This window comes from Macaca mulatta, chromosome 1 (genome assembly GCF_049350105.2).
Source record: "Macaca mulatta isolate MMU2019108-1 chromosome 1, T2T-MMU8v2.0, whole genome shotgun sequence".
NCBI lineage: Eukaryota > Metazoa > Chordata > Mammalia > Primates > Cercopithecidae > Macaca > Macaca mulatta.
Window position 1 is genome coordinate 145100463 of NC_133406.1, and position 26220 is coordinate 145126682.

A 26220-nucleotide genomic window follows, 5' to 3' on the forward strand; every position below is an offset into this window, starting at 1 on the left:
AAATGCATTTAGGCTGGGCATGGTGGCTCACACAGGTAATCCCAGCACATTGGGAGGCCGAGGCAAGAAGATCACTTGAGCCCAGAGGTTCGAGACCAGCCTGGGCAAACACAGCAAAACCCCATCTCTATACAAAAATTAAAAATAACAAATAATTCATTTTAATGTATATTCAAAATCACATTTGCAGCTAAAAAAAAAAAGCAAAGGGATGAGAAAAGCACAAATGTCTGAGCCCTCTAATTTATTCAGCATAAAGAAGCACTTTAAAGATAATAAGGAACAAATTGCCATTTGCATTTCAAACTCCTTAGGTATTTTGTGTGCTTTTTTAATGAAAAAATTTGGTGCCTTTTCAACGTTTAGGTGAGTTTTCTCAAAAGAATTGCTTGGAATATTTAAGAAGTTAAAATAACAAGTAAAGTAAAACAAGACAAATTAAATGTTCTGGTTTTTTTGCTACCTCTTTAGTTAAATTCTATAGTGAATTAGGGCAAGGAGAACTTTGAAAATAGTACACAACTAAAATATCACTCAAGGGGACAAAAAAATGAAAGGAAAAAGTTATTTTAATGAGATTCTTACTTCAGCCAGACACAAACATCTTAGAAAGATTTGTATTATGGCTGGGTGTGGTGGCTCACGCCTGTAATCCCAGGAGGAGGACGAAGCAGGTGGATTACGAGGTCAGGAGATCAAGACCATCCTGGCTAACACGGTGAAACCCCATCTCTACTAAAAATACAAAAAATTAGCTGGGCGTGGTGGCGGGCACCTGTAGTCCCAGCTACTCGGGAGGCTGAGGCAGGAGAATGGGGTGAACCCAGGAGGCGGACCTTGCAGTGAGCCGAGATCGTGCCACTGCACTCCAGTATGGGTGACAGAGCGAGACTCTGTCTCAAAAAAAAAAAAAAAAAAAAGAAAGAAAGATTTGTATTTTTTTTTTTTTTTTTTTTTTTGAGACGGAGTCTCGCTCTGTCGCCCAGGCTGGAGTGCAGTGGCGCAATCTCGGCTCACTGCAAGCTCCGCCTCCCGGGTTCACGCCATTCTCCTGCCTCAGCCTCCCGAGTAGCTGGGACTACAGGCGCCCACAACCGCGCCCGGCTAATTTTTTGTATTTTTAGTAGAGACGGGGTTTCACCGTGGTCTCGATCTCCTGACCTTGTGATCCGCCCGCCTCGGCCTCCCAAAGTGCTGGGATTACAGGCGTGAGCCACCGCGCCCGGCGAAAGATTTGTATTATTATAATCCCTCACTAAGATAAATTCATGTATATAATAAACATGAAGCATTAAAAAAATTATAGGTGAACTTTTTACTCCTTAAGGATAATTTCTCTCATTCATAACACTGACTTTCTCCCCTCAAAGGTGATTTTTCTTCTGATCTATTTTTCCTAACAATTCTCTTTAGTTGTTCTAAGTCTATGGCATTCTACATAACTACATTCAATATTTAGAGAACATGACAGACCAGACTGCTGCAAAACGTTATTAGTTAATGTGTTCCTAAGGTCAGCCAAAATTCTTGCTAAATTTCTTACTATATCCTTCAAATAAATAGTTTTTCCAAAGATGAGATCAAATACCAAAATTTATTTTTATACAACTTATAAAGTATTTTAAAGCAGACTCCCCAAAGTCATGTAAAATATCAAAATACTATAGCAGCAACAGCCTGAGCCTTAATTAAACTTTAAAAACCATTTTAGACTGGGCGCAATGGTGCACACCTGTAGTCTGACTCAGCTACTTAGCTAAGGCAGGAAGATCACCTGAATCCAGAAGTTTGAGGTTGTGGCTGTAAACTGTGATCACACTACTGCACACCAGCCTGGGTGACACGGCGAGACAGTTTCTTAAAACAAAATTTTAAAAGATTCTAAAAATTTCTCTCTAGTTAATATTAACTTTAAAAATTAAAAAAAAATCACGAAATATACTATAAGACCTTTTTTGAGAGTTTAAAAGATTACTTTTTCCAACTCCTTTCATATTGGTAAAGAGTTAAAAGTATTAACCAAAGTACCAAATAAATATCAGATAAAACTTGACTTCATGATTTTCATTAAGTACTAAAAGAGTCATTGTAAAAATGGTAAATCTGATGTTATGTTCATCTAAACAACTTTGGCCAAAGTGCAAAGTTTCCACACTTTGAGGAAACTGTCTCTTGAATTTGAAAAAAATTGGGCATAACATCTTGGCCCTTCTCATTCCTCTCTCCTCTTCCCAAAGAGAATGGTTAGTTCTAGTATTTCTAGCCCAATGGTTCTCGTGTAGTTCCCAGATAAGAGCATCAGCATGACCTGGGAACTTGCTAGATATGCATATTCCTGGGCCCCATCCAAGACATACTGAATGGGAAACCATGAGGGGTGGGACCAGCAGCTGTGTTTTGCAGGCCCTCCAGGTGATTCCAAGGTATACTAAAGTGAGAGAAGTGCTTTCCTAGTCTAGAAATTGCCAGGCATCTATAAGCCCCAAGGACCTAGCTCCCTACTTCTCAGAAACCGTGCTGAGCAAAGGTTTATAAACACCTACCCCAGACTGCACAGCTCTTAAGGTGGACCTGCTACATTCCTCTAGAACAGTTTTTCCTGACCCCTTAACTCTTAGCTGGGAGAACCCCCAGTCAACTGTCTCCACAGATGCCTCTGTTTATCTATTAAAGTACTTAGCTCCTTGCAAATATCTACATTTCCTGTTCCTTATTCACTACTATATCCATAAAGCCTCACACAGTGCCTGGTCCATGTTTCCTGAGTTAAACCTTGCCTTCTCACTGCTGTTAAACAAGCACATCACCTCTAAAGTCAAAATCCAAAGAGTCCTTCAGGCCTATTTCTGAGTGGGAGGGAGGATTATCAGAATATTAGCCTTTGGCTGGACGTGGTGGCTCATGCCTATAATCCCAGCCTTCAGGAGGCTGAGGCAGGAGGATCATTTGAGCCCAGTCAGGGCAACATTAGTGAGACCCTGTCTCTTAAAAAAAGAAAAAAAAAAAAGAACACTCACATTTCATTCCAAAAGAAAAGAGAAAATCATCCAGATTTTAATATCATAAAGATACCAGTGGAACAGAATTAGAAGTTATCAAACTTGTTATGAGAAAATAAAAATGTCTGAATCTCCAAACATTGATACATTTAGATTTAGTGAAGCAAGGCTGGTAAAAGTGGGTAAGCACGCAGAAGAGGTAGGGGAATGTAGGGCCCACGTAACAGAAGTAAAACATCTAGAAGCAGACAGTTAGTAAGCACACTAGCAAACTAAGGAGCAATAGGATGTAGTCTAAAAGAAAGACAAACCAGGGTTATAGCTCTGACCTTACAAGCCGTGTGACCTTGTGCCTATTACTGAACTCCTCTGATCCTATTCCAAGAAATCTATAACAAAGAGTTAATGCTTTTAAACTGGGTGGAGCCCACCACAGCTCAAGGAGGCCTGCCTGCCTCTGTAGACTCTACCTCTGGGGGCAGGGCATAGCTGAAAAAAAGGCAGCAGAAACTTCTGCAGACTTAAACATCCCTGTCTGACAGCTTTGAAGAGAGCAGTGGTTCTCCCAGCACAGAGTTTGAGATCTGAGAACGAACAGACTGCCTCCTCAAGTGGGTCCCTGACCCCCAAGTAGCCTAACTGGGAGGCACCTCCCAGTAGGGGCCGACTGACACCTCATACGGCCGGGTGCCCCTCTGAGATGAAGCTTCCAGAGGAAGGATCAGGCAGCAACATCTGTCATTCTGCAATATTTGCTGTTCTAGAGCCTCTGATGGTGATACCGAGGCAAACAGGTCTGGAGTGGACCACCAGCAAACTCCAACAGACCCGCAACTGAGGGTCCTGACTGTTAGAAGGAAAACTAACAGAAAGGATATCCACACCAAAGCCCCATCTGTACATCACCATCATCAAAGACCAAAGGTAGATAAAACCACAAAGATGGGAAGAAACCACAGCAGAAAAGCTGAAAATTCTAAAAATCAGAGCAGCTCTTCTCTTCCAAAGGAATGCAGCTCCTCGCCAGCAACAGAACAAAGCTGGATGGAGAATGACTTTGATGAGTTGAGAGTAGAAGGCTTCAGACTATCAATAACAACAAACTTCTCCGAGCTAAAGGAGGATGTTCGAACCCATCGCAAAGAAGCTAAAAACCTTGAAAAAAGATTAGACGAATGGCTAACTAGAATAAACAGCGTAGAGAAGACCTTAAATGACTTGATGGAGCTGAAAACCATGGCACAAGAACTACCTGACGCATGCACAAGCTTCAGTAGCCAATTCAATCAAGTGGAAGTAATGGTGTCAGTGATTAAAGATCAAATGAATGAAATGAAGTGAGAAGAGAACTTTAGAGAAAAAAGAGTAAAAAGAAATGAACAAAGCCTCCAAGAAATACGGGACTATGTGAAAAGACCAAATCTATGTCTGATTGGTATACCTGAAAGTGACGGGGAGAACGGAACCAGGTTGGAAAACACTCTTCAGGACATTATCCAGGAGAACTTCCCCAACCTAGCAAGGCAGCCAACATTCAAATTCAGGAAATACAGAGAATGTCACAAAGATATTTCCTCGAGAAAAGCCAACTCCAAGACACATAATTGTCAGATTCACCAAAGTTGAAATGAAGGTAAAAAATGTTAAGGGCAGCCAGAGAGAAAGGTCGGGTTACCCACAAAGGGAAGCCCATCAGACTAACAGCAGATACCTCGGCAAAAACTCTACAAGCCAGAAGAGAGTGGGCCACCAATATTCAACATTCTTAAAGAAAGGAATCTTCAACGCAGAATTCCATATCCAGCCAAACTAAGCTTCATAAGTGAAGGAGAAATAAAATCCTTTACAGACAAGCAAATGCTGACAGATTTTGTCACCACCAGGCCTGCCTTACAAGAGCTCCTGAAGGAAGCACTAAACATGGACAGGAACAACCAGTAACAACCGCTGCAAATGCATGCCAAATTGTAAAGATCATCGATGCTAGGAAGAAACTGCATCAACTAATGGGCAAAATAACCAGCTAACATCATAATGACAGGATCAAATTCACATATAATAATATTAACCTTAAATGTAAATGGGCTAAATGCTCCAATTAAAAGATACAGACTGGCAAATTGGATTAAGAGTCAAGACCCATCAGTGTGCTGTATTCAGGAGACCCATCTCACATGCAAAGACACACACAGGCTCAAAATAAAGGGATGGAGGAAGATCTACCAAGCAAATGGAAAGCAAAAAAAAGCAGGGGTTGCAATCCTAGTCTCTGATAAAACAGACTTTAAACCAACAAAGATCAAAAGAGACAAAGCAAGCTATTACATAATGGTAAAGGGATCAATTCAACAAGAAGAGCTAACTATCCTAAATATACATGCGCCCAACACAGGAGCACCCAGATTCATAAAGCAAGTCCTTGGAGACCCACAAAGAGACTTAGACTCTTACACCATAATAATGGGAGACTTTAACACCCCACTGTCAACACTAGACAGATCAACGAGACAGAAGGTTAACAAGGATATCCAGGACTTGAACTCAGCTCTGCACCAAGAGGACCTAATAGACATCTACAGAACTCTCCACCCCAAATCAATAGAATATACATTCTTCTCAGCACCACATTGCACTTATTCCAAAATTGACCACATAGTTGGAAGTAAAGCACTCCTCAGCAAATGTAAAAGAACAGAAATTGTAACAAACTGTCTTTCAGACCACAGTGCAATCAAACTAGAACTCAGGATTAAGAAACTCACTCAAAACTGCTCAACTACATGGAAACTGAACAACCCACTCCTGAATGACTACTGGGTATGTAATGAAATGAAGGCAGAAATAAAGATGTTCTTTGAAACCAATGAGAACAAAGACACAACAGCAGAATCTCTGGGACACATTTAAAGCAGTGTGTAGAGGGAAATTTATAGCACTAAATGCCCACAAGAGAAAGCAGGAAAGATCTAAAATTGATACCCTAACATCACAATTGAAAGAACTAGAGAAGCGGCCGGGCGCGGTGGCTCAAGCCTGTAATCCCAGCACTTTGGGAGGCTGAGACGGGTGGATCACGAGGTCAGGAGATCGAGACCATCCTGGCTAACACAGTGAAACCCCATCCATCTCTGCTAAAACTACAAAAAACTAGCCGGGCGAGGTGGCAGGTGCCTGTAGTCCCAGCTACTCGGGAGGCTGAGGCAGGAAAATGGCGTGAACCCGGGAGGCGGAGCTTGCAGTGAGCTGAGATCCGGCCACTGCACTCCAGCCTGGGTGACAGAGCGAGACTCCATCTCAAAAAAAAAAAAAAAGAACTAGAGAAGCAAGAGCAAACACATTCAAAAGCTAGCAGAAGGCAAGAAACTAAGATCAGAGCAGAACTGAAGGAGACAGAGACACAAAAAAGCCTTCAAAAAATCAATGAATCCAGTAGCTGGTTTTTTGAAAAGATCAACAGAACTGACAGGCCACTAGCAAGACTAATAAAGAAGAAAAGAGAGAAGAATCAAATCCACACAATAAAAAATGATAAAGGGGATATCACCACCAATCCCACAGAAATACAAACTACCATCAGATAATACTATAAACACCTCTATGCAAATAAACTAGAAAATCTAGAAGAAATGGATAAATTCCTGGACACATACACCCTCCCAAGACTAAACCAGGAAGAAGTCAAATCCCTGAATAGACCAGTAACAGGCTCTGAAATTGAGGCAATAATTAATAGCCTACAAACCAAAAAAAGTCCAGGACCAGACGGACTCACAGCCGAATTCTACCAGAGGTACAAAGAGGAGCTGGTACCATTCCTTCTGAAACTATTCCAATCAACAGAAAAAGAGGGAATCCTCCTAACTCATTTTATGAGGCCAGCATCATCCTGATACCAAAGCCTGGCAGACACACAACAAAAAAAGAGAATTTTAGACCAATATCCCTGATGAACATCAGTGAAAAACTCCTCAATAAAATACTGGCAAACCGAATCCAGCAGCACATCAAAAAGCTTATCCACCATGATCAAGTTGGCTTCATCCCATGGATGCAAGGCTGGTTCAACATATGCAAATCAATAAACATAATCTATCATATAAACAGAACCAAAGACAAAAATCACATGATTATCTCAACAGATGCAGAAAAGGCCTTTGACAAAATTCAACAGCCCTTCATGCTAAAAACTCTCAATAAACTAGGTATTGATGGAATGTATCTCAAAATAATAAGAGCTATTTATGACAAACCCACAGCCAATGTCATACTGAATGGGCAAAAACTGGAAGCATTCCTTTTGAAAACTGGCACAAGACAGTGATGCCCTCTCTCACCAGTCCTATTCAACACAGTGTTGGAAGTTCTGGCCAGGGCAATCAGGCAGGAGAAAGAAATAAAGGGTATTCAGTTAGGAAAAGAGGAAGTTAAATTGTCTCTGTTTGCAGATGACATGATTGTATATCTAGAAAACCCCATCGTCTCAGCCCAAAATCTCCTTAAGCTGATAAGCAACTTCAGCAAAGTCTCAGGATACAAAATCAATGTGCAAAAATCACAAGCCTTCTTATACACCAATAACAGACAAACAGAGAGCCAAATCATGAATGAACTCCCATTCACAATTCCTTCAAAGAGAATAAAATACCTAGAAATCCAACTTACAAGGGACGTGAAGGACCTCTTCAAGGAGAACTACAAACCACTGCTCAACGAAATAAAAGAGGACACAAACAAATGGAAGAACATTCCATGCTCATAGATAGGAAGAATCAATATCGTGAAAATGGCCATACTGCCCAAGGTAATTTATAGATTCAATGCCATCCCCATCAAGCTATCAATGACTTTCTTCACAGAATTGGAAAAAACTACTTTAAAGTTCATATGGAACCAAAAAAGAGCCCACATTACCAAGAGAACCCTAAGCCAAAAGAACAAAGCTGGAGGCATCACACTACCTGACTTCAAACTATACTACAAGGCTACAGTAACCAAAACAGCATGGTACTGGTACCAAAACAGAGATATAGACCAATGGAACAGAACAGAGCCCTCAGAAATAATACCATACATCTACAACCATCTGATCTTTGACAAATCTGAGAAAAACAAGCAATGGGGAAAGGATTCCCTATTTAATAAATGGTGCTGGGAAAACTGGCTAGCCACATGTAGAAAGCTGAAACTGGATCCCTTCCTTACACCTTATACAAAAATTAATTCAACATGGATTAAAGACTTAAATGTTAGACCTAAAACAATAAGAAACCCTAGAAGAAAACCTAGGCAATACCATTCAGGACACAGGCATGGGCAAGGACTTCACGACTAAAACACCCAATTAAACTAAAGAGCTTCTGCACAGCAAAAGAAACTACCATCGGAGTGAACAGGCAACCTACACAATGGGAGAAAATTTTTACAATCTACCCATCTGACAAAGGGCTAATATCCAAAATCTACAAAGAACTCAAATAAATTTACAAGAAAAAATCAAACAGCCCCATCAAAAAGTGGGCAAAGGATATGAACAGACACTTCTCAAAAGAAAACATTGATCAGCCAACAGACACATGAAAAAATGCTCATCATCACTGACCATCAGAGAAATGCACATCAAAACCACAATGAGATACCATCTCACACCAGTTAGAATGGCGATTATAAAAAAGTCAGGAAACAACAGATGCTGGAGAGCATGTGGAGAAATAGGAACACTTTTACACTGTTGGCAGGACTGTAAACTAGTTCAACCATTGTGGAAGACAGTGTGGCGATTCCTCAAGGATCTAGAACTAGAAATACCATCTGACCCAGCAATCCATTACTGGGTATATACCCAAAGGATTATAAATCATACTGCTATAAAGACACATGCACACATATGTTTACTGCGGCACTATTCACAATAGCAAAGACTTGGAACCAACCCAAATGTTCATCAATGACAGACTGGACTAAGAAAATGTGGCACATATACACCATGGAATACTATGCAGCCATAAAAGAGGATGAGTTAATGTCCTTTGTAGGGACATGGATGCAGCTGGAAACCATGATTCTCAGCAAACTATCGCAAGGACAGAAAACCAAACACCGTGTGTTCTCACTCACAGGTGGGAACTAAACAGTGAGAACACTTGGACACAGGAAGGGGAACATCACACATCGGGGCCTGTTGTGGGGTGGGGGAACGGGGAAGGGATAGCATTAGGAGATACACCTAATGTAAATGACGAGTTAATGGGTGCAGCACACCAACATGGCACATGTACACATATGTAACAAATCTGCACATTGTGCACATATACCCTAGAACTTAAAGTATAATTTAAAATATTAATTAATTTTTTTTAAAAAGTATCAAGAGGCCAGGGGTGGTGATTCATACCTGTAATCCTAGCACTTTGGGATGCAGGAGGATCACTTGAGCCCAGTGGTTTGAGACCAGCCTGGGCAACATAGGCTGACCCCATCTCTACAGAAAATTTTTAAAAATTAGCCAGGTATAGTGGTGAATGTCTATGGTCCCAGCTACTCAGGAGGCTGAGGCAGGAAGATCGCTTGGCCCTGGGAGGTCAAGGCTGCAGTGAGCCCTGACACTGCCACTGCACTCCAGCCTGGGCAACAGAATGAGACTCTGTCTCAAAAAAATAAATTAAATAAATAAATAAATAAATAAGTATCAAGGGATGCTGTAGGACCAGAAATAAGAATACTTAAAGTTTTAAAATGAACTGAGAGACAACTAGCATTCCCTAACTACATTGGGAGGAAGAAGGGAAGACCAATAGAGGTATGAACATTAAATTCTTGTCCACCATAGCAAGAAAATACTATCTAACATTATTACCCAACATTGACAAATCAAGATGTGGACAGTCTCTGAACATGGCCACATAAATTCCTTCCCTCCCTGTATGTGCAACATGTTCCTCATATCAAGAGATGGTCTTATTTCCCACCCCTTAAATCTGAACTGCCGTTAGCAACTCACTTGATAAATAGAATATACTGGAATTACCTATGTAGTGAGTCTTCTGAAGCCACATCCTAAGAAGTTTTGCAGCTTCCTCCTGGGTCTCTTGGAACAATCACTCTTGAAATGTTCTTCAGAACACAATTACGAGGCTGTGAGAAAAGCCCAAGCTACATGGAAGGACCACATATAGATACTTTCCCACTGAACTCCTACCAATGAGCCTTTAGATAATTCCAGCCTCAGCTGCCATTTAACAGCACCCACATGAGACATCAAGCAAGACTGCCCAACTGGCTTGCTTTCTCCTTTCATTTTTTAAAAATATAATTAAGAACTCATGAGTCAATGGATTTCAATCAACCACAGTCATTATTCTAATTGATGATCAAAATGTCACATTTTAAGCCAAGAGAAGAGCCTTCATATTGGATCTTGTGTCCTTTTGACACAGTCCCATTAGTCTTTGATAGGTTCCTTGCTTTCTGACCCAAGATTGCCACTTCAATGTGTAAAATGAAAATTTAAATTTTCATTTTGATCACATTTTTATAATATACATGTTATATATTTATATGAGAAATGCTGTTTTTGATATACGCATATACACGGATGCATATAGGAAAAAAGTACATTCCTCAATGTAACTGTTAAGTAAGTAAATAACATAATAGTTATATAGGTTGTGAGACTGGGGCATCATTTTTTCTTTTTGCTTGTCAATGTTTCCTAATCCTCAAATAAAAACGAATTACCTAAAATAACTTTTTTTAATGGACTCTGCTAAAACATTATTTATCTCAGCTTTTTATTTACAATATTGCTTTTAGGGAATATTGCCTCCAATATTGCTTTTGGAAACCACTGATTTCCAAATGCATTCTTTTATGGTTCTCTTTCTACCTTCTGAGTTCTCCTTTGCCTGATCATCCTTCTTCTGGTCCCTGACCCTGACTGCACTGCCCTTTACACAAACCTTCATTTCTAATGGCATATGGGCCACTTTCTCCTGGGATATCCATGCATCTCCAAAAACCTCTTAACATCTCAAAGTATCTCTCCAAACTGCTTCTCCCATTTCCTTCCATGGTGTCATCTTCCTTTAGTGCTCTGGATCATTTTGGTCTCTTCTTTCCCTTCCTTCCCTGAAATCCAAATTAGATACTGTGCTCTACTCATTGCAAAGTGACTCAGATTTGTTTCCTCCTCATTAATACAATCACCGCTATAACCATCAAAATTAGCTTCTTTGTAATCTGTCACCTATATTACTTCAATCACCTCTCCCCCAATCAGATTTTTTCTGCATATCACCATCAGCTTTATCTTTCTAACATGCCAATTGTATCAAGTTATTTTCTGGCTAAAGATCCTACAACTATTCCATGAAAAGCAAAAATGCAAGGCTGGTGAGTTAGAATTTTCACTCCACCTATTGGCTGGCCCTATCTTACTCATCCAAATGTAGAACCATCACTCATATCTATGCAAATCCCATACCCTGACAGCCTAAGTCCTCAAGATCACCCATGAAGATCTGACATCTCAGTGACTTTCCTCAAAATGTCTTCTGACCTAGGAAGCCTTCCCTACTTTTTTTCCAACCTAAATATGCATATTTTTGAAGGCTGAGTTTAAGTCCCATCTATCTCAAAAGTTCTCTTAGAAAATTCAAAAGGCATAAATATATATATGAACATTTATGCAAAACTTATATAAACTGCAAGAATATACATCAAGTACTACCAGTAGTTATCTCTGGAGAATCAGACCTAAAAAACATTCTACTTACTAAACCCTATATTTCTATAAACTCAATTTTTTTAATAAACATCTATATTCAGAAAAAAAATTAACAGAAATTAACACAATGATCTTTCCATTCCTTAAATTACTACAGTATTACTGATTGATCCCTGGATGACATTTTAATTTTTAAATAGTATCTTATATTTAAATCTTACATCCCTAATTGAAACCACTGGTTCTATCCTATCGTTATCCCCTATGCTCCACCCTCCTTAGCTGAAAACCTGTAATACCTGGTTGATCCTGCCAGTAGGAAAAAAAGAAAAATAAAAAAATCCTAAAAAAAAAAACCTCTGTGAGTCACACTGAGGTGTAGAACTATGCTTCAGTAATCTTGCATCTATATTTTCTGGTCCTGTACACCATCAATATATCAGTGACTCTGGGCCCATTTAATCCAATACACCCATGACAGATAGCATCATAGGTGACACATAAGTCCATCAGCATAGGTGGCCATTAGATAAGATTCAGGTTATGCGTAATTCCTCATTACTTTATCCTTTTCTCTCCTAGTCAAGAAAACCTACTAAAATACAAATGAGATAGATGCTATTAAAGGGATAGGATTAAGTCTTTCTATAATATTTTTAAATAATTACAAATTCTGATACTTTATTGTTGGTAAATTAGGGCAAAACTCACAACTGATTTATGGTTAGTGTGGTGTCTCCACTCTGTCATCTACCTTTAAGGAGATTTACATAGAGTAAAATCCACATTTGCCATGTCCTCTGCATGACTGTGAGGGGGAAACAAAACAGGATTTGTCTGATCCCTTCCGCAGCTTAAAAGAAAATTCTCCTTTTAGCAAGTGATTATGGAAGTCCGGATTTTCTTACTATGGGAAATTTTTCTACCAGCTAAGAGTGGCTAAGACCAGAGGTTTAAAAGGTAGGGGGGAAAGAGAACTAAGTTATGCACCTACTACTGCTAATATGGCACTAAATACTGACTGTTCTACCACCAAAGGCCTGGACAGAAATGGGCACCCTTTCCCTACTATACTACACTACACTGCACCATACTACACTACAACTATATGTTGGTAGGAAATAAGTTCTGGGCACCCCAAGTTGGAATCCTGTGTAAAAATGTGACTGTGTTCTATAGTGGCAATGATGGGGCATTTTTTAACAGGTAATAGACTGACCCAGAGTCTCAAGCACAATTGAAATGGGCTTGAGACTCTGGGTCAGTCTATTACCTATTAATGGAAACCGTTTCAGGGTACAATCAACCTAGAATTGAGGTTTGGAAACAAAATCTATTACTATGTTTAATAACTATTTGCTTAATTGTAATCATTCAAGGCTTTTGATGATTTGCTTATAAGACAGAGATGAAGGTTTGAGCTAACACACAGGATTGGACTGCCAAATCAGACTCATGTGAAACAGTGTTCCTACCTAGCATTAAGCTCTACTAAATGTTACAAAGATAGAGAGCATCAAACAATTCAAATGAAGCAGAGAGAGGTCTGGGACATCAAGGGCCACTGGCAACCCAGGTCTTTCTTTCTTTGCTGTGTGCCTACATGACCTTCTCCAAGGAGCTGTGCCTTATAGATCCTGGGTTCTTTACTATAGGTAATCCTTACCCAGGGACACCCTGCTAAGGGCATTTCAGAGTTAATGTTTCTTCTTCCTAACAAACATCAGTACTCTATTTATCCTAAGTCCTGTTGACAAGGAGATTAGACTGGGCCACATGCCTTCTTCTTCTCCCCTCCTGTCCCCTAAGGAAGTGAATGGACTGGCAGGCCAGCTGCTTTCACCCCTTCCTCCTAGGGTTACTTAAGAACTTGGTGACATAACTTAGCTTATTGTTCATTCCCCCATTGTCTAGTTCTCTTGCATTAGAACTAAATCAAATCATTTCAACAAAACAGTTGCATCACAAAATCTCAGAATTAGAATAAAACCTTAAAGATTATTTAGTGCAAGCTCCTACCTAAAGCTTCTGCTGATTGTACCTACTTTTGTATCTATCTGATTAAAGCTATCTTACAGTAGAATAGCCACTTTAAAAGGCCTTTCCATTGTGATAATCTTCCAAACACTGAGGATGTCTTTCTTCCATAAAAGAGAAGTCTCCCCTACCTCTCTTTACCACCCCATTGGTCCTAGTCTCAACATCAGAATCAATCCAGAGTAAGTCTACTCCCCTTTCCACTGAGTAGTCCTTTCACATTTCCAGGGACATTTCAAAGCCATCATGTCCTTCTAGTTCTGAGTTTTTCTAGGCTGACATCTCTAGGTCCTTCAATTGTTTGTTATAATACAATAGCTACCTAATCTAGTATCTCCTCTCTACAGTTAACTAGCAGCTCTGTTCCAGATAAATGCAAGTTTAGGGACTTCAGATGATGATGGTCTTGGATATGGTCTGACCAGGCAAACTCTGTGTGAATTGGATACCATGCCTCCCCTAATAGAATCTAAATTTGAAAAAGCTTTCTGTTTTAGCAGATGTGACATACTATTGGCATAACTGAGATACAGTCATCTACCACCTCCAGGTCATTCTGTATCCTTATGCATTGTTGAACCTAAATGCAAAACTTAACATTTATCACTATTAAGTTCCACCCATTTGTTTCAGTTTATAGTTCCAGGATGAAGCCTTTCTAAAAATGTAATACATTGTCCAATACGTTATCAGTTCTCCTTCCTAACTGTGTTTCAGTTATCTGATAAGCTTGCTTTAACTTTTTTATTATGGTAAAATATATATGACATAAAATTTACCCTTTTGACAATTTTTAAGTGTACAATTCAGTGGCATTAAGTACATTCATTTTGTTATAGAACCATCACCACCATCCATCTCCAGAACTTCCTATATTCCCAAATGGAAACTCTGTACCATTAAACAATAATTCCCCATTATCCCTTCTTCCCAGCCAGGATCACACCACTGCACTCCAGCCTGGTGACAGAGCGAGACTCCATCTCAAAAAAAAGAAAATTAATAATAATAATACAATGGGCTTGGAAATGGATGCATATTGAATGATTTTCACGTTTAAATGTTTTCCAAATATATTCTAACTCATTATCTAAAGGCATGGTTTAATTGGAGATAGAAGGTGATTCACAAGGAACACACAAAAAAACGAAGGCTATCAAAGTAATCAGAAAGGGTGTACAAAGGATGGCAGTTTGTCCTTAAAAATTGGGGATTAAAGCCTAAATGTGTTCATTTCTCTTAGAATAAGAGATCAGCTTGTCATGTTTTCCTTGATAATTAGTATCCTGCTCCGGGGTGAAAGATGGGTATCAGGAAAAAATGCTGTAGGATTTGTACCTCTCTATATAGACAGAAGAGGATTCATTAAGTTCTAAATTACTCTGCCAGAGAATTTTAAAACCTCAGTAAATATAGCAGGAAGATACAAAAATAGCAATCAAGACATTACATAACCTATAATACCTTAAATTCCAAAGAATCTTACTTTTCAACTATTTCTTCAGTAGGGATACATTTTAAACCTACAGGGAACTTGCTTCTATTTGTCACTTTAAGTTTTACTCTGTTCTAATAACAAAATCATTTAAGAAAAAAAGCTTACTGCAAATAGCTTAAATGGTTACATAAGTATTAAGTCAAAGTGCTTTCCAAATACAAGCTCTCATTATTACATAAGTGATAAGAATTTCATGACCATTTCCCCCCCCAAAATTATAATTATTATTATTTTTGTTGGCTTTACTTAGAATAACAAAATGCACAAAATGACCTGGGAATTCACTGCATAGAGAAAAACCTTCTTATAGTCAGTGAGTAACTACTATAAGATTGGTAATAACATAGATCTATAGCATCTGTTAAGATTCATCATTTCATCTAACTTTTCCTATTTTGTTTCCCTATGAATAGATTCACTTTAAAAGATAAATTTTATACTATAACAATAGAAGACAGACATATAAAAAAGCAACCATCTTTAGGGAAAAAAAATTGCAGTTGCAATATATACCTTGAGTTTGTTGGTATATTTATGTTGAAAACCAAATGATTCTAGAGAAACCTAACAAACATACAAGGAATATAAAGTTGCTAGTTTACAAATCTATACATAGAAATTTTAGATACATAATTTAATATGCTTTACTGCCTGAGATCTTTTGGAAGAATCCTCTATTAACCTTGGTCTTTGAATTCTGATAAAGTCTGAGCAAGATTTCTCCACTGCTCCAAACTACTTAAATGTAATTATGGATGTATATGTAATTGCACATGGAATTAAACAGAAAAGAAATATTTTCGCTGGCTCATACTCTTTGCTGTTAAATCATAAATGCATCTAGAAATACAGACAAATATCTATAGCTACACAGTCCTGAAGGTTTTAAATGGAAATTCAAAGAATTAGGGTCATCTGCCTGTCTCAAAATCTATGAATACAAACAGACACACCAACACAGACACACAAAGTTATTATTTTAGTTAATACACAAGATAGCATATCACAAAAGCAATCCCTGAATGCATCTGGAGATGGTCTTTAAAAACTAAGAATTGTATGTTTAATTTATGTTCACCCTTACATCACTATTCCCAATCTTGTCTACTAGTTAGGCTACAGAAAATCCTAGAACTCACCAGTACAAGGTAGTATGCATACAGGGACGCACAATGATGTATTATAAAAAATTTGTCACCAATCACTTTCCAATACAAAATCATAATGGACAAATCTGTAAGAAAGACAAGTGAGTAAGGTATGACATAAAAAGAAAGTTGCACTGTTTTTCCAAGTGTATTGAACTCTTTCTCCTGCCAACTCATCACTGTCCACTCTGAGCCCACAGCACTTTGTTCATCCCTCAGTTAGTCTGATTATGTACTTTACCATTAAATCTCTGCTCCTATATGCCTGTCTCACCCACTCTCCTGTGGCTCCTCTAAGATAAGGGCCAGGTTATGAGCATCTTTAGACCCTCAGAATCTAGCACAAGGCCTGGCATATAGGTTGGTGCAGAAGTAACTGTAATTTTTGCCGTTATTTTTAACCACAAAAACTGCAATTACTTTTGTACCAACCTAATCATATGTAATAGAATACTTGTTGAAAGCATAAATGAATAACTTGTTTCCAGAGTTAAAATAAACAAAAAATATTATTGAATAGAAATAATTTTAAATAAGCTTAAGTGACTGATTCTTGTCACTACAATAATTCGAACAGAGATAAGATGGTCATAGGGAAGGTACAAAATGACCAACTCATTTATAAAACAAATTGTACAAAAAATATTTTAAAAATAAAAAAGAGGCCGGGCGCGGTGGCTCACGCCTGTAATCCCAGCACGTTGGGAGGCCGAGGCAGGCGGATCACAAGGTCAGGAGATCAAGACCATCCTGGCTGACATAGTGAAACCCCGTCTCTACCAAAAATACAAAAAATTAGCCGGGTGTGGTGGCGGGTGCCTGTATTCCCAGCGAATCGGGAGGCTGAGGCGGGAGAATAGCATGAACCCGGGAGGCGGAGCTTGCAGTGAGCTGAGATTGCGTCCCTGCACTCCAGCCTGGGCGACAGAGCGAGACTCCGTCTCAAAGAATAAATAAATAAATAAAATAAAATAAAGTAATGCAATTAAATACTAATTCAAAATAGTGACACCACCAAAAAAAAAAAAAAAACTATTAAAAAGAAAAACAAAGAAAAAAGCTTACTTCTGCAAATTTTACAAAAACAACACAAAACCATGACTATTGGAACACATTTCAAGAACTCCTGCAAGTGAGGGACCCTAAAAGTTAAACTTCGTTAGTTTCACAGTCATTACACTTAAGAGCCTCATTAGGACAAAGAGGCACCATATCCTTGCTGATAAAAAATGTCTAGGTCTCAGTTGTTTGAGGCATCACTCTGTAACTCTGATCTTAAGTGAGAACCAGAAAGCCATTTCATGAAAAGATATTTCATGTTCTACCATCATGACAGGTACATTTTTCCTCTGTATGCGTCCTAAAGGCTGTCTCAAATAAACCAAAAGCATAGACTGTGTATTCTTTGCATAATTCCGTGAGTAGTTTACAAACAATTAGACAATAACATCTCACATACCAGAAATGAGGTAGCCTGAGGCAATAGCAATATTCACGTTTGCAAGTGATGGACCACCCCTGAGAAAAAAAAGGTTCCTTTTTAAAGTATATAGGTTATAGGTAACTGCTACTTCTTTTCTCTATAGAGACTGAAACATAATGAAATTGCTTTCTATAGATTCTCCAATGGTAAGCTGTCATCTTCGAATAAAATTGCAAAACACACAATGACAGTTTAGCCGAACTGTGACGCATCATGTGGTACTGGTGTTAGCAGAAAGATGCTATTCCCAGGATAATCTGAACCCACAGGGAATTTAGTAGCCTTCCTGTTCAAGATTAATTGTTTTCATCAAGAGATTTTCTAGAGCCCATGCCTTCCATGAATTTTACTCTACCTTCCCTGAAGTATACAAAATTTCCTTGAGGGTAAATCAACTCTTAGAATTCAAACTAGTCTGAAATCTTCTAAAGCACCTAAAGCCAATCTATATTTAGAATTCAAACTAGTCTGAAATCTTCTAAAGCACCTAAAGCCAATCTATATTGAGGTCCCCAGTGTTAGGAACAGACCTCCTGGGGATGACTGAGTACCCAGTGCATTTTCCAAACTTAAGTTTTTATAACTACTCCCAGAATCCCACAATCCAGGGGCACAGCATTGCATCTGTTTTGTTTTAAATTGTAGAGTCATCCTTCATACTACCAGTGGCATTTATAATGGATTTAGAGTATACCTAAGGGCCAACTACAAGCCACTCCAATGTATTAAGTTACCTACATGAATACCATAATTTCTTACATACATTAGCTAAAAGTTTTACTAAAATAATTTTACCAAAACGTAATGAAATTTATAAATGTGTTTTCATGATTTGTTTGCAAAAAGCCTTAACTGGAATCCCAGATGCTAATTTTTTTAAATTCCTTATTCTGAATCAGAGACTCAGTATCAAAAAATCATCTAGTCAGGAGGCTGGATATGGTGGCTCATGTCTGTAATTTTAGCACTTTGGGAGGCCAAGGTGGGCAGATCACTTGAGGCCAAGAGTTTGAGAACCATCTGGCATAACATGGTGAAACCCCATTTCTACTAATAGAAAAATTAGCCAGGCATGGTAGCACATACCTGTAGTCCCAGCTACTCAAGAGGCTGAGGCAGGAGAATCACCTGTACCTGAGAGGCAGAGGTTGCAGTGAGCTGAGATTGTGCCACTGCACCTCAGCCTGGGTAACAGGGTGAAACTCTATCTCAACAACAACAATCATCTAGTCCACTTCTGATTTTGAGGCAACATAGTATCACCATCATTCTACTGATGACTGGAAGGATTTGCCTCTCATTCCATGATAAGGAAATAATCATAACAGGACAGTTTAATTCTACTGTTTCAACCCCTATACATACCAAGGTCCTACAATTTATACTTTTGCTTCAAGAAACAAGTACAAATTATCAGTCCTTTATCTGGTTTATAATGTGAACTACTAGTGAAATTAACACAAACTAAAATAGCTGAACTACAAATATTTAACAGAAAGATTTAGCATAAGTTTTGCCTTCTTTACAAATTTTGATCTATAAATACAACCAGGAAAATTAGACCTGGAATAAATCATGACATAAAATACAAAAATATGAAAAATTATGTTAAAGTTTGATAAGGCAAAATTTGAACAATGAATCAAATCTTTGTTATGAAATTTACTTCCCAAAAGAATTGGTTTTATTTTGCTGATGGTCATGTTAGTAAAATTAAAATTAAAATTTTTAAAAAGCTAGAAATTTTGTAGGTAGACTATATAAAAACCTAGTCATGGAATTAAATTCACTAAATTAATTCTCTTTGAAAAACAGCATCCCCATGAAAATATATCAATACTGATATTATTCTTATGGGAATAATTTTGTATTTATGAATAGAAAAACCTCCTTGCAGTCAAATGGTGGCGGTCAAAAGACCAGGCTAATCGCCCTACCTCCCCTGGAGCCCACAACCACCACATGTCAATGCATCACTTCTTTAAACATGCCTGCTCTCTCAAACTGAGCTGAACTAAGCCTTCTCATATAACACCAGGAAACAGTTTGCGAAATTTCTGCCATTGGAATCACATTTAAATTTTTCTAAAAGAACCATCTTACATGTTATCCTATTACTGCTGAACATAATTATTACTAGTACATTAGCGTTTCAAATCCTGTGATACTAAATTCCTATCACATGGCCATCTGTAACTTTCATTTCATCTCTTTGATATCAAACAATGAATCAAACATAAATTGGAGATAAAAAAGTCTTAAGTAGATATTATCCAAGTTGACCACTCTATCTCAATAACGATTTATTTTTCTTCAGAATCGTGATTACAATAACTTGGCTTTACTCATTAACAGAGTAAAAATGTTTAAATTATCATCATATTCTCCTTGTTTGGGATAACAATTGCTACACTAAGGCAAAATGGCCTCCATTTGTATTCAAATCTAAAATAAATCATTTAAATGCACTTTGCTGAAATGTCTGAGCACAAGCATTTTAACAAAGCATACACCATCAATGTTTTCTGTTTTAAAGTAAGTGATGTTCTTATAAATAATTGATATCCAAACATAAACGAAATTGGCAATCTTAGAAAAAGAAACAGCTTACCAAAGTGGATCAGTTTTAGTAGGCTCATCGAATAAGAAAATGTACAGGCCAAAAATACCAACCACCAAAGAATGGCATGTGGATACTACCCTGAAATTAAACAAAATACACACAAAGTTTAGATTCTTTGCAATAAAATTTAATTCTGACAAGACACGGAACATTCCTTTTTTTTTTTTTTTTTTTTTGAGACAGAGTCTCGCTTTGTTGCCCAGGCTGGAGTGCAGTGGCGCGATCTTGGCTCACTGCAAGCTCCGTCTCCCGGGTTCATGCCATTTTCCTGCCTCAGCCTCCCGATTCGCTGGGACTACAGGTGCCCGCCACCACGCCCGGCTAATTTTTTGTATTTTTAGTAGAGACGGGGTTTCACTGTGTTAGCCAGGATGGTCTGGATCCCCTGACCTTGTGATCCGCCCACCTCGGCCTCCCAAAGTGCTGGGATTACAGGTGTGAGCCACGCGCCCGGCCTACACAGAACATTCTTAACAAGTTGTACCTGGAAGCATTTATATATAGGGGTGGAGTATAACAGAGAGTACAATGCAAAATTGCCCATTTAGAAATCCAAAGGCCACAGCTTTAATTTGGAATAAAGAAGGAGGAAGATACCAAGGCCTGCAATTTCCTGCTAGAGAACTGGTAAATCACTTCTTGGTTAAAAGTTCTAAGACAGATAGATTCACACATGACAATGACTGACAGACTTTTGTGCAGACAGATGGCAACCGGCAAGGCCACTACCCTGTACTCTGGCTCCAACCTCCAGCCCCAACAGCATCAATACGAGATAAGTTTCCTGCTCCAATCAGCTGGGAATGACTTCCAGATCTACTGGCTTTAACAAACTCCATATCCTTAAAACAATTCGAATGGATCATGATATGAAGATGTATTATCTTGAGAGACTTCAGTTTTTAAAGTACATTGATATGCACTATTGCGCTTGATTCTTGTAACAAATTTGTAAGAAAGCAAGGGTAGCTATTATTAGTCCCTCATTATCATTATTATGAAAGCACTTCTAAATAGACAAATTGAGGACCATGAATTTATACAGAAAATTTGTTTTTAAAAGAAACACCCAAGTGAAAGCACAATGTTCTCAAGATCCAGGTCAAGTTTTCTTTTATAGAAGGAATAAGTTTAACATAAAAATCATAGTTTCTATGAATATATCTTGTTAATAAATTTAATGATTTGACTAATTCCCAAGCTCTATGTTAAAGAACTCTATTTAGGATACTTTGTATTTATCCATACAATAAATTTTTTTTACCCAACAATTTTAGATTTCTCACATCTTTACCAAGAAGTTCACAAGTAATGAAGCTTCTTTTCATTAGGATAAAAAATGAGAGGTACAGCAAAGTTTTCTCTCTAAAAATTACTGGTGTGTAATAAAGTTTTCTCTACAATATGATCCCAAATCTTTAAAAGTAAGTAAAACATATCAACTAACGTTAGGTTTGGTATCAGAAAATTTCATTGTAACTTGAGAAACCAATATACTTGACCTAATAGTGTGTTACAAAATAGATATATCATGCTAAATCAAGCCATATTTTAAATGAGCAAAGATTCTCACTAATTTAAAGGCATTGACCAAGTATCATTTATAATATCTAAGAATCATTTTGAAATGTGAATAATTAAGGCCGGGCGCGGTGGCTCAAGCCTGTAATCCCAGCACTTTGGGAGGCCGAGGCGGGCGGATCATGAGGTCAGGAGATCGAGACCATCCTGGCTAACCCGGTGAAACCCCGTCTCTACTAAAATACAAAAAAACTAGCCGGGCGCGGTGGCGGGCGCCTGTAGTCCCAGCTACTCGGGAGGCTGAGGCAGGAGAATGGCGTGAACCCGGGAGGCGGAGCTTGCAGTGAGCTGAGATCCGGCCACTGCACTACAGTCTGGGCGACAGAGCGAGACTCCGTCTCAAAAAAAAAAAAAAAAAAAAAAAAAAAAAGAAATGTGAATAATTAATCAAATTTATCTGGTTTACAAGTCTAATTTAATTTTCATGCCAAGCACACCTGCATTCCATTTGAGCACAGGATAAAAACATAAATTCCTTGGCTGGACATGGTGGCTCACGCATGTAATCCCAGCACTTTGGGAGGCCAAGGTGGGCAGGTCACCTGAGGTCAGGAGTTTGAGACCAGCCTGGTCAACATGGTGAAATTCTGTCTCTACCAAAAATACAAAAATTAGCTTGGTATGGTGGTACACGCCTGTAATCCCAGCTACTCGGGAGGCTGAGGCACAAGAATTGCTTGAACCTGGGAGGCAAAGGTTTCAGTGAGTGGAGATCACACCCTGTACTCCAGCCTGGGTGACAGAGCAAGACTCTGTCTCAAAAAAAAAAAAAAAAAAATTAAATTCCTTGGTATCAAATAAAATACTCCATCTAAATGGTCATACAGCCAGCTCTCTATTGCTATGCAAAAATTCTATAAAATAAAAAATATATATAATCTCTCTCACTAACTTGTTTTACTGTTTGGTAACCATAGTCAGAAAGCTCCCTTTTGAAAAAACCTAACTTTGTATTTCCGACTCTCAGGCCTCAGATTCACTTCTCTTTTGAGATGTTATGTGGAAAATTCTAAGCCCTCAGCTGACGGAAATAGTGTATGATTCAGTATAGAAATGTTAAATGTTACTTGATCCGGTCAAATATCTCCCTCGGTAATGAAGAGGAAAAACAAATACCCTGCCCTTACTCATACACTATTCTGTATTAAAAGTCTATACTATAGTTTCAGAAACTTCTGTTAATAAAAATTTTGTATTTTATTATTTAAAATTAGATTCCTAGCAAAGGAAAATTTAGATTCCTTAGTATCTAAAAAAAAACTCCAAGATGATACCCAAGATAAAATATTTCAATTTATTTTCAAAGAGGGTGGAAAAGAAATGTTTGTGCATGTAGAGAAATAGCACTCTAAGGAAATGATTAATGGCCATTTTAGAATAGCAATTTTAATTTAATCACAAGTAGTGCAAATATTGCCAACAGAAATTATATAGCTCAGTCAAAAAGAGCTAAATTTTAGAGAAACATTTAAAAATTAGTAGTATTTTAACACAATAAGACTTTCGATGTGATAGGCAAGAAACTGAATATAATTAAGAAAATTTTTTACAAGATATAACACCTGTAAGTATATACATTTTCAGAAAAAGTAACAATTGAGTACAATAATTTCTCACTTGTAATTAAACTGCTGTCTCTCAAGTGGGCATTTCCAGTAATTTTTTTTCCTCCATTTCTTTTTATACTAGATGGCTCAGACCATTCATTGTTTAGAGACTCTTTCCTGATTACTAGAAAGAATTATGTGTGTTTATCTGTATGTTTCAAACTGGAGGCTGAATTTTAAGACATTTATACATACTTTACTCAAAATACAGCCTCCTTTTCCTACTTTGCACTTCGCCACCACACAGCTTAAGTCCTATGTAAACAACGCTGGAGTGACAAGCAGGAGCAAACTTGAAAGAAAAGCACCATTGAATACCTAAATTAATTTTATATAATCCCAGACTCCTTTTCAAATAGAAACTCAGTCTCCCAAATGGTATTTCCTGTGTCATAGAATGGCAGTGATAAGACTAGATAATGCAAAATATTTTTCAAGTTCATTTCATTTTCACCTTGGCTTCTATCTCTCTGTACCCTTCCCTATTTCTTTGACTTGCAGCTACCCAACATTCAAATGCCTTTACCTATCCTAACCAGAGTAAAGAGGAAATGAAAATAGTTCAAAATTTAATCAGAGAATGTATGTACCCACTTCTCTTTCCTACCATTCCATCTATCTTCATATGTTAGAAAAGATTTTTTAAAGTAATGGTATCTCTAGTATAACATATTTGAACAATATTTTTGTGCTAGTCTTAAGACAAAATAATCATACTGCTTATTTTTTGAAAATATGTGGAGAAATAAATCTTGCTTTTTGAGTGAAAAGAACTTTGGCATGTATGAACCTGATACATCATTGTAAAGTGCAAAAGAAAACAACTAGAGTCTTATTAAATTCACAGTCTGAATCACAAAAGTAGATGCCTGCAAAACAATTTGGTTCAAAGAAAGACAGGGAATTTCAAATCAGATATGACCATTCTCAAACACTCAATCCTGACAGAATTTCTTGACTTTTAAAAGAAAATTTCAATGAAAGATAATTATAGCAAACTTTAGAGACTTGCTGAATCCATTTTATGGTAAGTATATTAACTTCAACTAAATAGCAACAACAAAAAATATGGCCATGGCTGCTCTGACTCACTGAGGTTTACAAATGCACAGTGATGTTTGGGGACATAAAATGCTCTAAAGCAAGTGAAGCAGTCATCAGAGCCATTTTGTATTTGAAATCTTGTGAGATTAATACGTTGTACACACACACAAAAAACTGCAACCAACTTTTTAAAACTCTAGCAGGGTGCAGTGGCTCCCAGCACTTTGGGAGGGCAAGGTGGGTGGATCACCTGAGGTCAGGAGTTCAAGACCAGCCTGGCCAATATAGTGAAACCCTGTCTCTACTAAAAACACAAAAATTAGCTTGGCGTGGTGGGGCATGCCTGTAATCCCAGCTACTCGGGAGGCTGAGGCAAGAGAATCGCTTGAACCCAGGAGGCAGAGGTTGCAGCGAGCCAAGATTGCGCCACTGCACTCCAGCCTGGGCAACAGAATGAGACTCTGTCTCAAAAAAATAAACAAATAAAAATAAAAATAAAAAATAAAACTTCAGATTTCTATATCAACAGATGTCTAATTCTTTCTCTATTTACTTTTTTGTTTAAAAAAAAACTAAAAAGAAATTTTTACTTTAAAATTATGTAACAAAATAATAAATGCTGGAGGGTTCTAAATTATAATGCAAAGTTCATTAAAAGGTTCATATGCGCTGACTGTACACTGTGTTCCCTGGTGTATAGCGTTTAACTGCCCCAGGTCTGGCTAAGTTGGCCAATGCTGTATGGTATAAGCTACTCAAAAGTATGACTAATTTTTTCTTCCATCTTCATTTCCAAAGAATATGAAAGTACTAGTACTCATCCACAGTCAGCTGGAGTCTACTTCATCTTCACTAGAGTCTACTTCATCTTCACACACTTCCTCAGAAACTTAAATAAATTTATCCTAATATCTTTCAATATATCAATTCTTAAAAAAATTTTTTTTGCATGAGATCATGTACTTGTTTTTCCTTTTATTCCTAAGATCAAATAAAAATGTGGCCTTACATTAGACCCTAAATGAAATACTTTTTTGAAATATTTTAAATAATTTTATCTCATAAACTAGTTTCTTTTCATCAATTACATTTTCATATGCTTTACCTTGAGTTCCATTCAATCTTCTTTTCGAAGCTGAGACTATTGAAACCTGGAGAAACTTTTGCTGAAAACCAGTAACTTACAAAGTAGAAAAGAAGCTGAAAGGTGAAAAAGCTGGTACAAATAACACTGATGAACAGTTTTGTGTTGATCTCCATATTTCTTCAACCTGTTAAGATAAATGACAGCTATAAATTGTTATCTCATAATAAACCTAGAGTAAATTTTTTTATTTTAAGAAATGTCTTGTAATTTTAGAAATTTTTAAAATTTAGAACAAATGTAAGAATATAAAGAAACTAAGAATTTTTGGCCTTTTGTATATTTCTTCACCTTTACCATCTATTTGTCATGTATCTTATGTTTGTATTCAGAA

General features: G+C 37.7%; 1 protein-coding gene across 1 annotated transcript in view; it reads right to left on the reverse strand.

The window, feature by feature from the left end:
• The window catches only part of TLCD4 (TLC domain containing 4), a gene marked incomplete at its 5' end in the record, with an annotated part of 47755 nt that extends 21738 nt beyond the window's left edge, over positions 1 to 26017 (reverse strand). Inside the window, 4 exon segments of the mRNA NM_001260969.1 lie at positions 16396 to 16490; positions 17864 to 17922; positions 20499 to 20588; positions 25848 to 26017. Of these exon segments, the coding sequence (NP_001247898.1) occupies positions 16396 to 16490; positions 17864 to 17922; positions 20499 to 20588; positions 25848 to 26002 (399 nt within the window).
• Positions 26018 to 26220: the final 203 nt, after the last annotated feature.